Source organism: Bubalus kerabau, chromosome 11, assembly GCF_029407905.1.
Source record: "Bubalus kerabau isolate K-KA32 ecotype Philippines breed swamp buffalo chromosome 11, PCC_UOA_SB_1v2, whole genome shotgun sequence".
NCBI classification, from domain to species: Eukaryota; Metazoa; Chordata; class Mammalia; order Artiodactyla; family Bovidae; genus Bubalus; species Bubalus kerabau.
Genome location: NC_073634.1, coordinates 103,019,323 through 103,034,502, shown reverse-complemented (window position 1 = coordinate 103,034,502; position 15,180 = coordinate 103,019,323). Strand labels below are relative to the sequence as shown.

Genomic DNA, 15,180 nt, shown 5'->3' with positions numbered 1-15,180 from the left:
TCTCCTCTTTTACTTCCTTCAAGAAGCTCTTTAGTTCTTCTTCCCATTCTGCCATAAGGGTGGTGTCATCTGCATATCTGAGGTTCTTGATATTTCTCCTGGCAATCTTGATTCCAGCTTGTGCTTCTTCCAGCCCAGCGTTTCTCATGATGTACTCTGCATATAAGTTAAATAAGCAGGGTGACAATATACAGCCTTGACGAACTCCTTTTCCTATTTGGAACCAGTCTGTTGTTCCATGTCCAGTTCTAACTGTTGCTTCCTGACCTGCATATAGGTTTCTCAAGAGGCAGGTCAGGTGGTCTGGTATTCCCATCTCTTGAAGAATTTTCCACAGTTTGTTGTGATCCACACAGTCAAAGGCTTTGGCATAGTCAATAAAGCAGAAGTAGATGGTTCTCTGGAACTCGCTTGCTTTTTGATGATCCAGGGGATGTTGGCAATTTGATCTCTGGTTCCTCTGCCTTTTCTAAAACCAGCTTGAACATCTGGACGTTCACAGTTTACGTATTGCTGAAGCCTGGCTTGGAGAATTTTGAGCATTACTTTACTAGCGTATGAGATGAGTGCAATTGTGTGGTAGTTTAAGCATTCTTTGGCATTGCCTTTCTTTGGGATTGGAATGAAAACTGATCTTTTCCAGTCCTGTGGCCACTGCTGAGTTTTCCAAATTTGCTGGCATATTAAGTGCAGCACTTTCACAGCATCATCTTTCAGGATTTGAAATAGCTCAACTGGAATTCCATCACCTCCACTAGCTTTGTTCATAGCGATGCTTTCTAAGGCCCACTTGACTTCACATTCCAGTATGTCTGGCTCTAGATGAGTGATCACATCATCGTGATCATCTGGGTCGTGAAGATCTTTTTTTGTACAGTTCTTCTGTGTATTCTTGCCACCTCTTAATATCTTCTGCTTCTGTTAGGTCCATACCATTTCTGTCCTCTATCGAGCCCATCTTAGCATGAAATGTTCCCTTGGTATCTCAAATTTTCTTGAAGAGATCTCTAGTCTTTTCCATTCTGTTGTTTTCCTCTATTTCTTTGCACTGATCGCTGAGGAAGGCTTTCTTATCTCTCCTTGCTATTCTTTGGAACTCTGCATTCAGATGCTTCTATCTTTCCTTCAAGAGGCTCTTTAGTTCTTCTTCACTTTCTGCCATAAGGGTGGTGTCATCTGCATATCTGAGGTTATTGATATTTCTCCCAGCAATCTTGATTCCAGCTTGTGCTTCTTCCGGCCCAGCATTTCTCATGATGTACTCTGTGTATAAGTTAAATGAGCAGGGTGACAATATACAGCCTTGACGAACTCCTTTTCCTATTTGGAACCAGTCTGTTGTTCCATGTCCAGTTCTAACTGTTGCTTCCTGACCTGCATATAGGTTTCTCAAGAGGCAGGTCAGGTGGTCTGGTATTCCCATCTCTTGAAGAATTTTCTAGAGTTTGTTGTGATCCACACAAAGACTTTGGTATAGTCAATAAAGCAGAAATAGGTGCTTTTCTGGAACTCACTTGCTTTTTTGATGATTCAACAGATGTTGGCAGGCAATTTGATCTCTGGTTCCTCTGCCTTTTCTAAATCCAGCTTGAACATCTGGAAGTTCATGGTTCATGTACTGTTGAAGCCTGGCTTGGAGAATTTCAAGCAAGCCAGAATTTTGAGAATGATCAAATAACCCAGAAATCCCACTAATGGGTATATAACCAAAGGGAATGCAATCACTGTCTCAAAGAGTTATCTGTGAATCCCTGTTCATTGCAGCATTATTCACAAGAGCCAAAAGGTGGAAGCAAGCCAAGGGTCCACCGACAAGATGATGAATAAACAAAACATGGTTTATCCAAAATGATGGAATATTATTCGGCCTTAAAACAGGAAGGAGATTCTATACCTGCCATAATATGGATGAACCCTGGGGACTTTATGCCAAGAGACACAGGCCAGTTGCTAAACGACAAACACTGTACGATTCAACTTGGATGGGGCAAGTAGAATAGTCACGTTCAGAAAAACAGAAAGTAGGATGGTGGTTGCCCAGGGCGGGTGGAAGGGGAGACCGGGCACGGCTATCTAAGGGACAGAGTTTCAGCTCCGCAAGAGGAGAACGTTCTGAAGACTGGTTGCGAGACAGTATGTACATAGTTAACACTACGCTGAACTGACCACTTAAAAGTAGTCACGACACTACATTTTATGTTACACACGTCTTAAGTGAAAGTCACTTGTGTCCAACTCTTTGCAACCCCATGGACTGTATAGTCCATGAAATTCTGGCCAAAATCCTGTAGTGGGTAGCCTTTCCCTTCTCCAGAAGGGAATACATATCTTACCACACTTAAAAATTAAAAGGGGTTTTCCCAAAGGTTAACGCAATGCCAATCACTGAACAGAAAAGCAGGAAGAGGACAGGAACGGAAAATTTCAAAATGGGAAATACAGTCAGTATTTTTTAAATGTCTGAGCTTATCAATAATCAAGGAAATGCAAAATTAAAGAATGCTATCCAATTTGCCCACCAAATAAGTAAAGAAAGGAAAACAGGGGAACCCCTAAGAGCTTCAGGCTGGTGGGGCTGCGACAGTGTGCAGTCCCAGACCCAGTCCGCAGGCAGGGGTGAGACGCTGAGAGTGCATCCCGGAACCTTGAACCGTATGCTGACCCAGCCCCTCAGCCCCATTCCAGCCCGATCCACTCACCCTTCAGCTCATCAGCAGCAAAGAAGGCAGCCAGGCAGTCTTCCAGGGTGACGACTGGCCCCCAAAACCAGCTAGGGGTACAGGATACCACGAACCTACAGAGACAGAAAACGAGTGTGGGGGGGTGCTGCCAGGGTCTTGGCAAGAGTAAGACGTGGGGGTCTGGGAGGCTGAGGTCAGTTTGGATCCAGAGAGGCAGCCTGGCCTGGCACATGGACTGAGCTGAGGTCTGGAGCCATAAACCTGGGACCACCAGCCAGTGTCCTTGCGAGGGTGACATCACCTCCCCCTGAGTCTTGCCTTCCCTGTCTGTGAAGAGGCCCTGGCCATGCTGGCCTGTCTTCAGGGCAGAGCACAGGTTACTGACATGAGGAGGGTAAAGCAGGCTTCGTGGAACACAGCAGGGGCTCCAGAAAGCCCACCGGCTCTCCCTGCAGGGCCAGGCCCTCACTCAGCCACTGCCCTCCTTTCAAGCTGCCACCTGGTCACTCTCCCCATCATGACTGCCTTCCAATCTATGGCCCTGCTCAAACCAGGCCACCTCAGTATGGCCACAGAACATGCTAACTCACGAGCATCCTTCAGCCTCAAGCCCCTTCCGAACTACACCCTCATCCCTGTGAAAGCTGGTATTTTGCTGTTAAAGGTCTGTTGGCCCATCAGGCTGCCAGCTCCAGGAAGACCAGGTCAAGGGTGGTTATCTTCCAGCAGGTGGGGAGGTGGACCCACCGTCGGATATACTCCATAATAAAAGCGAGCCAGCCCTGGGCCGCATAGCTGTCCCCGCAGGCGCCCGGCTTGGCCGGCACGTTCTGGTAGATGGCCGAGTGGAGTTTGGCCAGGTCCTCCTTGCCAGGAATGGGCAGTGACAGGTCCTGGAATGTCTCCACCGTGGTGGACACCTGGGACGGGGGGAAGGTTGAAGGTCAGCCTGGCTTTCCATCTGCCAGGGTTCTGCCCTGCCCAGACGAGCCCGGGTCTGGACCCAAACCCCAGCTGCCAGATGACAGGTGTGCAGCAGAGAGCCAGCTCCCCAGTCCTGGGACACGGGGAGCCCTAGGACCAGGGCCTGCCTCTAGAGAGATGCAGGGGTCGGGGGGTACCGGGCGGAGAGCCAGTGCCCCAGCCCCAAGCTGAGTGGGAAGCCCTGTGCATCGCTCCCCTCCCCGCGCGGCACCCACCCGGTCACAGGTCAGACACTGCACGAGGCTGAGGACGGAGCCGTCGAAGATATCCGAGATGACGCTGCGGTAGCTCTGCTCCTTCCGCCGCCGGCTGCCGGGGACCTGGGCTGGGGGCACCACGTCCTGGGGCTAGACCTGGGACTAGGCCCCGCCCCGCCCGCCTGCCCGGCGCCAGGGGCAGGCGCTGGGTGGTCACGCCTGTACGAGTCACGTGACCAGCTCCCACTCCACCTCCTCTGTCTGTGGGAGCCCCCCCCCCTCCAACAACTAGTGTCCCAGCCATGTTAGGACGGCTCAGAGACACCGCGTGAAGGGCGCCCGGCACAGCCCCTGGTAGCAAGTGCTTGCGAACCAAACACCGCCACCAGGGGCGCAACCTCTGCCACCCCGCCCCCGCCCCCGCCCGAGCTCCAGGATGGGAGGCCCTGCCCGCCTCCCCTCTCCACCTGCCCGCTCCTCCGAACCTTTCTTGAGCACGTAGGCCGGCCCCATCCTCACGGGGCTCGCACGATGAGGGCTGCTGGCCAGCTTGGCGTGGCCTTCGTGGTGGTGGACGGGGCTGCAGGGCCGGGAGGTGCGCATGTGTGCCTCGTTGTCTGGCTCTAGGGGCGGACGGAGCGAGGGGGACCATGCTAGGCGGCTGAGCCAGCCCCCAGCCTGGTCAGGAAGACCTCCAGCGCCTCCGAAGGGCACCAAGGCCTGAACCCACCACGTCTCCTCTGTCCTGAGCCCAGCCCACTCCCCAGCCCCTACACAGCCTGTGTCCACACACTTCCCATTCCCGCTGGGGGCTTGAACTTGGGGAAGGCTCCTATCTCACTCCTTCACCAAGTGACATGCTGTTCACCTGACTGCTCACCTCAGGCCGGGTCTAGTGGGAGAGCAGCCCCCTAGTGTTAGTCACTCACTCGTGTCCGACTCTTTGCGACCCCCATGGACTGTAGCCCGCCAGGCTCCTCTGTCCATGGGACTCTCCAGGCAAGGATACTGGAGTGGGTTGCCATTCCCTTCTCAAGGGGACCTTCCATATCCATGGATCAAACCCAGGTCTCCTGCACTGCAGGCAGATTCTTTCCCGTCTAAGCCCCCCAGGGTAGGGCTGGGGCCCAACGGGGCCACGGTGCCCCCACAGCTGGCTGGTACCTGGCGTCCGGCAGGGACTGGTGGACCGCGGGGAGGGGGGCTGTGTCTCCGGGGGCTGCTGCTCCAGGGCGGCCATGGCAGTGTCCACGTCGGCGTCCTCGTCCACCTGCTCCGAGTTGGTGCGCTGCTGGCCCCACGAGAACTTGCGGTCCTTCATGCGCTCCTTCTCGGAGATGGCGCGGCCCGCCTCGTCCGCCATCAGCAGCTCCGCCTCGGCCTGGGAGCCTCCCCCGCTGCGCCCCTGCCCATCGCCCTCGCCACGGTCGCTGCTGGAGTCGCAGGACAGGAACTCGTCCTCTGAGGGGCTCCGGTCACCCTCCCGCTTCTCATCCGTGTCACTCGAGTCCGAGTCCCGCGCCTCGGTCAGCGCCGCTGCTGTGGCCACCACGGGCTCCTTGAGTTCCTCGTGCAGCTGGTCCATCAGGCAGCGCAAGAATTCCTGGGTGTCCTGAAATTCCAGAGCGGCCTCAGCATGGGCACCCCTCCCCGGAAGGGCCCACCTGACTCTCTTCTACTGCCGCTGCTGCTAAGTTGCTTCAGTCGTGTCCGACTCTGTGCGACCCCGTAGACGGCAGCCCACCAGGTTCCTCTGTCCCTGGAATTCTCCAGGCAAGAATACTGGAGTAGGTTTCCATTTCCTTCACCAATGCATGCATGCGTGCTAAGTCGCTTCAGTCGTGTCCAACTCTGGGCGACCCTATGGACAGCAGCCCACCAGGCTCCTCTATCCACGGCATCCTCCAGGCAAGAATACTGGAGAGGGTTGCCATTTCCTTCTCCACCCCTTCCACTGAGGAGGATGCAAAGGCTGGGTAGCCAGCCGACCCCTCCCAGGTCTCGTGCTCTGAAGTGGCAGAGTGGACGGGGTGACCCAGGTCTGCCCGTCTCCAGGCTCCTGCTTTCCAGCCCTGCTTCTGACTCAGCATGGGAGACAGCGGATGTAAGCGTTCAGCCATGAAAGTCTCCTTGTTCCCAAAAGGAGGGGAAGTGAGAGTGAGCACGGAGCTGAGTAGGACACAGGTGACGCTGTGGGGGTGTATGCATGTGAGCACCCGGCTGAGTTTTGTGGGTAGCAACGCCAGCCGGCAGGCCAGGCCACCAACAATCTTAACCCATCTCTGGCGCTCTGTGCTCCTCTGGCCCTTTGCCAGCCCCGGTGCCCACGCCTTCCCGTGACTTGTGGCAGGAGGGACAGGCGTCCCACAGGCCTGGGCACGACTCAGTGGCCAGGACAGGAAGCGGGCAGAACAGAGCTGCCACTGCAGGCTGGCTGGGCCTCTGATCCTGGCAGTGCTGCCGTGACCCTGACTGCTCTGTGATGAGGTCGCAAGCCCAGGGGGAGCCAGGGCAGCAAGGCCTCTGGCACAGCCCTGCCCACTGGCTCAGGCAGGCACGGTGCACACAGGAGGTGCTTCAGAAGGTCAGAAAATGATGGTGCAGGCCGCGGGCAGCTGGGGGCCCCTGGTGCCTGTGTGGGGCCACTGGGTTCAAAGCCCAGTCCTGTCCCTCACAGTCCCTGACCTGGATGTCAGAAGCAGCCCCTAGGGCCCAACTCCCACCCACACAAGGTGGCGACTATGCAGCGGCCAGAGCCAGCCGCACACCCAAAGCCTCAGGTCGCCGACATGGAGAGAGGGGCCTTGATTTCTCAGTTCTAGCTGAGGGAGGGGCCGGCTCTGGGTGGATTTCATCAGCAGAATGTCAAACAGGTTCAGCCCCGGCTGCAAGCCCAGCAGTGAAACCCCCATCTGGGGTAGGACCTGAACGGTCAGCTCGGGGCAGTGGGCAGCATGTGGCTGCATTCTGCTTCACCGTGGGTCCATGATTTTATGCTGTAGAAAGATACCACTGATTCCAGAGGGGTTCTCTAGATGTACAAAAACTTGCCATCAAAATGTCTAGTTTACTAAGAGTGAAATTCTGCCTGTGGTTCGGGGAAGGAGAAAGCACAGGCCTATGGGAGTGGTCAGAGGTGCATGCGCCTAGAATCAAGGCTGCCTGAGGTCAACTCTCCCCTCTGCTGTGTACCAGCTGTGTAACTGATACGTGGTCACTGGGCAAGGACTTGCCTGCTGAACCTCAGTCTCCCAACCTGTCAAGTGGGGAGAACACCAGCAGGTTCTGGGAGGCTCTGAGGTCCTTGCACCCATGAAGGGCTCAGGCAGCAAGTCTGGTCCAGGAGTCCCATCTGGCAAAGCAAACCTCTGGTTTTTTCCACACTGGTCTTGGTTTATAGCCCTGGGTGTCCCCCGGGGCAGCTCAGATGGCCTACCTGCTGGGCATAGCCTCGGAACATTGGGTTGACCAACTTGATCCCGTGGGACAGGCTGGTGGGAACCACGTAGCTGGGGCTGTAGGAAGACCAAATCCGTTAGTACAGGCGGTGGTCTGCTCTGAGCTACTCAAGCCTGCGAGGGCAGCTGGGCAACCATGATGGCCAGATCAGGCTCTGTGTGGCGTTTACTGAGATGTCGGGTGGTGCTGGCCCGGCCAGGGACCCATCAGGTCTGCACGTCTCTAAGGTCAGGAAAGGAAAACATCAAGTCATGGCTCAGCCAGGCAGAGAGCTCTTGACTAGGATGGCATCACTTCCTGCCAGCCCGTGACACGCCTCCATTAAAATGGTTCTCATTCTGAAATATTTACTGTTGCTTTCTAATTTCAAAAGTCATACATGTTCATTATTCAACAGTAGAAAATTTCGGAAAAAAAATAGAAAATTTCAGGAAAGCACAGCAAAGAATCATCAACACTAGCAGCATCCTGCAGAGATAACGACCATGAAGATTTCCAGACGTTTCCTGGACAACGCAGACACAAAATTACACACAGGTAAACACTTGAACGTGGCTTAAAGTTGGAGCTGTATTGCATCATGCTGTTTAATAATCTGCTTTTAATTTAATATATTTCGATGCACTCACTTTATTCCCAATTTTAACGTTTTCCTGGATCTACCCCAAGCATCTGGTCTTTAAATTCCTTTTACACTGAGCTAAAGCCCCTGGTCAGTGTCAGCCACCACTTCTGAAACCCTGTTTGACGTGCACAGATGTGGCTGAGACCTAGGAGTGGTCACCGTGTGTCTCCAGACCGCAGCACACACGCTCTGAAGCGCTGCCAGCTGCAGTCAATGCCAGGTTCAAGTTCTTGCTGCGCCTTTCACAAGATGTGTTATCTTGGGCTAGACGCTTGAATCTCCCTGAACCTTAGTTTCCCCAGTTAGCGAGCCAGAGTCGGCTGTGACCTACACCTGGAAGGGCCCCCATAAGCATGACACAGGAGGAAGTGTGGCCCATGATGGCGAGAGGTTGAGGGCACCGGAAGTGCTCCATCAAGGGGCCTGACAGAAAGCCTGTCCCCACGCCCTTGCCAGAAGTCGGGGACTCGGTCACTCACCGTTTCCTGTGCCAGACCTCAGAGACCAGCTTCTGATAACTTTTGCACAGGGCTGGCTTCTTGTCTGTGCGGACCAGGCCTCCACACTCCAAGAAGAACTGGGTGAGCGGGGGGCTGGGGGAGGGGGCAGGGAGCCAGGTCAGCAAAGAAGAGAAGGGTACACGGCATCATTTACAAGAGCTGGCTGGAGAAGCAAACCTGTCCTGTGTGGGGATACACCAGGGCCCCCAGAGCCATAAATACCTGTAGGTGACTTGACAGACCCCACCTGTTATGGGGCTGAATTGTATCCCCCCAAATTCATACACTGAAGTCCTAACCCCCACACCGTAGAATGTGAATGCACTGAAGATAAGGTCTTTCTTTAAAGACTGTTATGTAAAATTTAGAGGAACCATCACCCCTCCTTTCATCGGCCCCTGCTTAGAAACCTTCCTGAGCCTGAAGGCCTCTCCCTCGCTTCTTTTTTCTTTGTTTTTGTTACCTCATTACATAAGAAATAGTCATTTATTGTAGAAAAATTAGGAAATACAGATGAGCAAACAATAGTAACTGACCTTAATCCTACCATGAGTGGGGATAGCTACTCTGAAGATATCCTCCTAGAATTTTCTATGCATGCAGAGCCCCCATCCCTGCCCTCCTTTTCTCTCTCTCTCTCTCTCTCTCTCCCCTCCCACACACACACACACACACAGAACCCTTAGTAGGTGCGAGACCCTGAGTGCCAGGCAGAGGAGATGGCCCAGCCTCAGGGAGTAGAGGGTGTCTTAGATGGAAAAAAATATTTTCACCCCCAAAATGGGACTGCACCATATAAAGGATCACAACCTTTTCCTACTTATCATATTCTGAACTCCTCCCCGTTTCAGTAAATATTGTCCTGCACCATTTTTCCCTGAACTCACTGTAAAGCTGGTCTGTACTAAATTTGTGATTTTTATGGGCCTTTAACATGTTTCCAATAAATGGCAGGGTGGGGAACAGTACAGACAGCTTTTTCAACCTCTCTGGGTACTGGTACCTCCTTTAGGAGAAATTCTCATTGGAGGGATTGCTGGGTCAAAGGGCAGGTGTGGTTTTGGGCGTTTTGATGTGTACCCACATCCAGGCTTCTATGAGCAACACACATGACCCAGCTTGGGGGCAGCAGCTGCTATTCCCAGGGTCCCCCCAACTCCCAGATGAGGCAAAACCTACCAGTTGGACAGAGCCTGCAGGGCCGCATTCATGTAGCAGGAGTTGCCGAGGTTCTTCATGCCCGTGAGGCCTGGGGAACCAGCACACACACACAGGGAGGGGACCGTCAGCACTCGGAGAGGAGCCGTGGCTCCTGAGCCCCTCAGGACCTGCCCGGGAAACCTGCCGACTCAGCCGATGGAGTCCTACTCTCTGCAGCTCCAGTTACCACGGTGGATGGAACCCATGGACCCCTTCGCCCTCCGCCCCGTGCAGCCCACTGTCCACGCTGAGCAAGGGCAGCGACCCAGGTTGAAAGAAGCCGGCCTGCCCAGGGGCACAGGGCTGAGGGCTGCCGGGCCCCAGGGCTGCACTCCAGGGAAGCCCTCGTGTCACAGAGACCACCCTACTCCGCCCCACCTGCCCAGGCAGCGCAGCTCGCGGGGCTGTTACCTCGTGGCTTCAGGTCATCGTCCTCCGACTCGGACTCTCCTTCATCCGCCACAGCGATGGGGACGGCTTTCAGAGGGTGGGAGGGCGGCGGAGAGTCCTGCGTCCAAGAACCAGGGTGAGAAGTCAGGAAGACTAGCGCCCATCCCTGAGCTGGGGTGTCGGGGGAGAAGCCCAGACCCCTAGCCACTCAGTCAGCCCGCCTGAGCAGGGGACATGGTAGTTAAGAGAGGGCATGAGTTTGAGCAACTCCGGGAGATGGTGATGGACCGAGCGGGAGGCCTGGCGTGCTGCAGTCGCCAAGAGTCAGACACGACTGTGACTGAACTGAACTGGTGGCCTCGCCCTGGGAACTCTCTGGCTTGTACTTTACTTACAGTAATGAGTAATAATATTTTATTTATAACAAATTTGAGAAAAACATAGAAACAAAGAAAAAACAGGCAGCCCAACTTTTTTGAGACAAACACTGTTGATTATTATATCTCTGTTGCATTTAAACTGTTAATACACACACACACCCAAAACAGGATTTGTATATACTTTTTATAGACTTTTTTGTAAAAAAAAAAAAAACAAAAACAAAAAACTCATATATATTGATCATTTAAGTCCACAAACATAGCCTGTCCACATTTATTGAGCACCTATGATGTGACCATCATTGTCAACATGGAGGAAAGACAGCACTGTACCCAGACACGTCAGGCCTCTCCGGCGGCTCAGATGCTGATTTAATGAGCCCTCCCTGAGGGTCAGCTCCGCGCTGGGCTCTCCCACCCGCCTCCTCGAAGGGCCTGAACGGCTCCTGGCCTGGTGCACTCCCAGGGGGGAGGGTGTCCGGGTGTTTCCCATGCCGGCCTTGGCCCAGGGCACCCCCAAGGCCTACCCGTCCCTCTCCCCAGTCACCTCTGAGTCCTGAGCCCTCACACCACCCTGGACAGGCCTGGGGCTCAGCGGGCATTAGCTGACTTGAGCTCTTGCGAGCCACCTGGGAACTCGGAGCAGGAACAGGTGCCGTCGGGGACCCACTGCCCTGCCCTCGCCTTGTTTCGCCACCGGCTGGCCCCTGTGCCCCCTCACCTGCTCTGGGAACTTGGGCGCGGGGCCAGGCGGGCAGGCCGCCGGGTGCGGCTCCAGGAGCACTTCCTTCTCGCAGGCGTAGCACCACACGCGGAGCGTGGTCAGGTTCACCGCCAGGTTGTGCTGTCTCGCCTAGAGGGCAGGATGCGGAGGAAGGAGGACACCGGCCTAAAGGGTGCCGCGGGAAAGCCTCAGATTTTCAGGAATCTCAGATTCTGCTCCCCCCACCTCAGCCAGGCATGCCAAGGGCTGCAGCTGCCTTCTCTCTTCCTTCTTTGCCGTGACTGTTCCCATTTTACACACACAACCGCCGAGGCCCAGAGAGGCGGGTGGAGCCAGGGGGCGGCTGGAGCTGGGGTCTGACCTTAGGACCCACGCTCACCTGTGCGTGCAGGGTGCTGTGGTCAGCGAAGGATTCTCCGCAGCCAACGTAGGAGCAGGAGACCTGGGGAGAGATGGAAGGGGAGCGGGCAGGGGGCCGAGAGGACAGACAGGGCCACGCCGTGAGGGGGTGTCCCCGCTGCCACCCTGGGACCCCAGGGACCAAGGCCCGGCTGCCGGTTTGCACACCCGAGGTGTGCGCTGGGCACGGCTTGCCGCCACACAGCCGCCCCGCCTCTGAGCGAGACGGGCGGTGGGCCCTGGGCTGAGGCCTGGCTGCTGGGCGCCCTGACCTGCTCCTCCCTCCACTCACCCCTTTTCCACCAAAACCCCACTCCTGATGGGCCAGTTGGTAGGGCCACAGTTTTTGTGGGGGCGGGGGGAGCCTGGGCCTCATGGCCGTTTTCTGACGGGGGACGCTGAACGGGCAGAGGCGGCCAGGCGGCCCTGTGCTGACCTGTGCCCCGTGATGACCTGCCTTTGGCCTTGTACTCTCCTCCCCCAAATCCACCCAGCTCCATGGCCCAGCTTGTGGCCTCCACCCCAGCCCTGGCTGTCGGGCTGCCTCACTGCAGGAGAGCGCTGGTGCACCCTGAGCAGTGGTCAGCCATGCACCAGCTGGTAAGGGGCGGCATCACTTTCTGCGTCGGGTTCCGTCTCGGTCTCTAGGGGGTTGTCTGTGGGCTCCCAGGAGGCAGGGCCATGACTCCCACTTCCTGCCGTCCCCGGGGCCCCAGAGAGTGTCCTGCAGCATAGTTTACCCTGAGCGACAGGCCCCAGAGGACGAGGCCAGAGCCCTACGGAGGCTCCTGTGTCTTCTGCTAAGAGACTTGAACTGTGATCTTTGTGCCCATTCGCTGCCTTTTTTTGTCTCTCCTCGTATTTGTTTTCAAATAAATTTTTAGTAAGATTATATAGTGTGATATATACTTGTGGCAAAGTTGGAAAACACTACAAAGTTATAAAGAAAAATGAATTATCTGTAATTCTGCCCCCCCAGAGAAAATCGTCAGTTGTTCACACATTTACTGTTACTCTTTTGCGTGAGCATAATAATCACAACCAGATTTTACTGGACACTGTCTACGGGCCACATACCATGTTAAGGCCATCACTGGCACCATCTCGCCAAATTCTACCCTAAGGGGGGGCGGTCCACAAGGTGGGGGCAGTCGTCGGTATTGTGGCCTCTGCTTTATAGATGGCAAAACGAAGACCCAGACTGGCCCAGGGGTGTGTGTGTGTATGTGTGTGTGGCTGGGTGGGTGAATGTTCACTCAGTCATGTCTGACTCTTTGCAACCCCATGGACTGTAGCTGACCAGGCTCCTCTGTCCATGGGATTCTCCAGGTAAGAATACTGGAGTGGGTAGCCATTTCCTCCTCCAGGGGATCTTCCCGATCCAGGGATCGAACTATTGTCTCCAGCATCTCCTGCATTGCAGGTGGATTCTGTATCACTGAGTCACCTGGGAAGCCCCAGCCCAGGAACTGACTGCCATTAACAAGTGCCAGGGTTCACAGCCAAGATGCTACATCGTCTCATATGCACGTGCTGAATAGAAATTTCCCCTTCATGTCGATGGGTTCATTCAGCCCAGAGCTTTTCCCTCTTTATCTTTAATGGTTGTGCAGCCCAGGGGCTCACACACTCTGGGGCCCTCTTGGCTTGGGCACCACACCTGAGACATCCATGCCCTGTGTCCCTGCCCAAGGTTTCAGGCCACGCCCACAGAGGACAGGTATTCCCAGCCCAGAGTCTGGACCCAGCTCCAGGGCCCCAACAGCTGCAGTAATCTTACCTGGAGACAGGCCCACAGGTTGGGTCCAGAAACCCCGCATGACTGACAGGTGCTCTGTGTGAGGCGGGGAAAGAGACCAAGAGGAGGGTGTGAGTGGCCGCAGGACGTGAGCCATCAGACTCAGCTCAGAAGCTTTGCCTCACAGAGATCCTGGCCCACGGGGCCACTTTAAGCTTTACTGTTCAAATTTTGTTTTTTCACGTAACTGAAAAAACATTTTCAATACAATCACTTAAAGCTTATCAGGGAATGTTTAACAGGAGGATTCCTACGTGCTGTTTCTCATAAATCCTCTGTTGCTTATCAGCTTCTGCCAGAAGCGAGTAGAACTGCACGCAGCTCTCAGGACTGAGGTCATACGATGAGACAGGCTTGAATCTCCTTCAGTAAACATTCTCCTTAAGACAAAACTGCCCAGTCTTGATCCTCTTTCTTGAGATATGGATTGTCTCCTGACCTTGTGACCATTATTATCCCTTGTTCCCTTGGTAACGGTTGCTGTACGTTTGGTTTTCTGATCTTAATCATTGTTGAAAGAAATTTCTTGTACCATAGCTTATATATACTCACAGAAAGACCATTAAAGCACTCTGCTCCATCAGAGCTTGGGTCCCCGTGTCTTTCTTTCTTTCTTTCTTTCTCTCTCTCTCTCTCTCCGGCTAATTCTCTGGAGCGTAGAAACCCGTCATGCTTACTCTCCTGCCCGGGCTTCCAAGACTCCCTCGAGAAGGCGCCCTGTGCCTTCAGCCCCTTGAGAGGGTGCCCTGTGCCTTTGTGAGCGATACAAGCCCTGTGTCAAGAGTTTTACTGATTCTCTGCGTAAACCAGGGAATATCAGCCTCTTTCTCTCTTGCACGTTCTTATCATCAACTCCGGACTGCCAGGTCCCAGTCCATTAAAGGACCTCAACAAAAGCTTAAGCAAACAGACCCCTTAATATGCTCTCATTACACCTTCTACTCCTTTATGACACTCATTTATTTAAGCCTTTCTGCCCGGCTAGACTATGGGCTCCATGAAGGAGGGATGGTCTGTTTTGCCTACCCCTGCAACTTCACAGAGTCTGGTACAAATCAGATCAGTATATTTGTTGACTACAGAAACACCCAGGTTATCTGTTGATTAGGATGACAGAGCCTGCTTCCGGTCCACTGATACCTCTCTTCCCTGCTTTAATAAAAGAATCTATGTATTTTGGCTGAGCACATGGTCAGTGAGCTACAGACTATGTGTCCTAGCCCCCACTGTGATCATGGGGCTCGGTTCTAGTCGATAGCGTAACAGTAAAAAGTGACATGTGCCACTTCTGAGTTTTGCACAACCCTTGGTCTCTCTCCTGTTTCCATTGGCTGGAATGCAGATGTGATGGCAGGAACTCAAGTAACCACTTTGGACTTGGAGGTGAAAGGCATGTGTTGAGAATGACAGATCCACTCTATCAGAGCTACCTACATCTGGACTGCTCAATGAGAAAAGCAAACTCCTATCTCATTTAACTCACTATATTTCAAGGTCTTTTCATTATAATTTAAACTGTCCTAAGTAATTTTGTCTGGGCCTCTCTAGAACAGCAGTTTCCAGCTGAGCTTCCACAATACCCAGTGTGTCTCTGCCAGTTGTGAGATGAATTCTAAGCACTGGTCTCTGCAGCAGTTACAGAGCTGATCCCTGGTGAGGGATCACAATGAGCCAGGTATCTAGCTAAGTTCTTTGGACCTTGCTCATGTAATCCTTATCACAGTCTCTGCAACAGGTCCCAAGACCCTCTTCTTTTTTTTTTTTTTTTTTAGTTTTAAACTTTACATAATTGTATTAGTTTTGCCAAATATCAAAATGAATCCGCCACAGGTATACATGTGTT

The 15,180-nt window shown here is 53.9% G+C and overlaps 1 protein-coding gene across 3 annotated transcripts in view; it reads right to left on the bottom strand.

Moving 5' to 3' along the window:
• USP20 (ubiquitin specific peptidase 20) overlaps positions 1 to 15,180 on the bottom strand; it is a 45,688-nt gene that overhangs the window by 12,620 nt on the left and 17,888 nt on the right. For 2 of the 3 annotated variants that reach the window (XM_055541382.1, XM_055541383.1), the window contains exons 4-15: positions 13,320 to 13,373; positions 11,520 to 11,582; positions 11,138 to 11,269; positions 10,058 to 10,154; positions 9,626 to 9,695; positions 8,426 to 8,539; positions 7,299 to 7,377; positions 5,027 to 5,474; positions 4,348 to 4,485; positions 3,881 to 3,990; positions 3,429 to 3,601; positions 2,700 to 2,794 (exon numbers count right to left, since the gene is read on the bottom strand). In XM_055541382.1, the coding sequence (XP_055397357.1) occupies positions 2,700 to 2,794; positions 3,429 to 3,601; positions 3,881 to 3,990; positions 4,348 to 4,485; positions 5,027 to 5,474; positions 7,299 to 7,377; positions 8,426 to 8,539; positions 9,626 to 9,695; positions 10,058 to 10,154; positions 11,138 to 11,269; positions 11,520 to 11,582; positions 13,320 to 13,373 (1,573 nt within the window). The remainder of the gene's footprint in view (positions 1 to 2,699; positions 2,795 to 3,428; positions 3,602 to 3,880; positions 3,991 to 4,347; positions 4,486 to 5,026; positions 5,475 to 7,298; positions 7,378 to 8,425; positions 8,540 to 9,625; positions 9,696 to 10,057; positions 10,155 to 11,137; positions 11,270 to 11,519; positions 11,583 to 13,319; positions 13,374 to 15,180) is intronic. The other variant, XM_055541384.1, reaches the window with a different exon arrangement.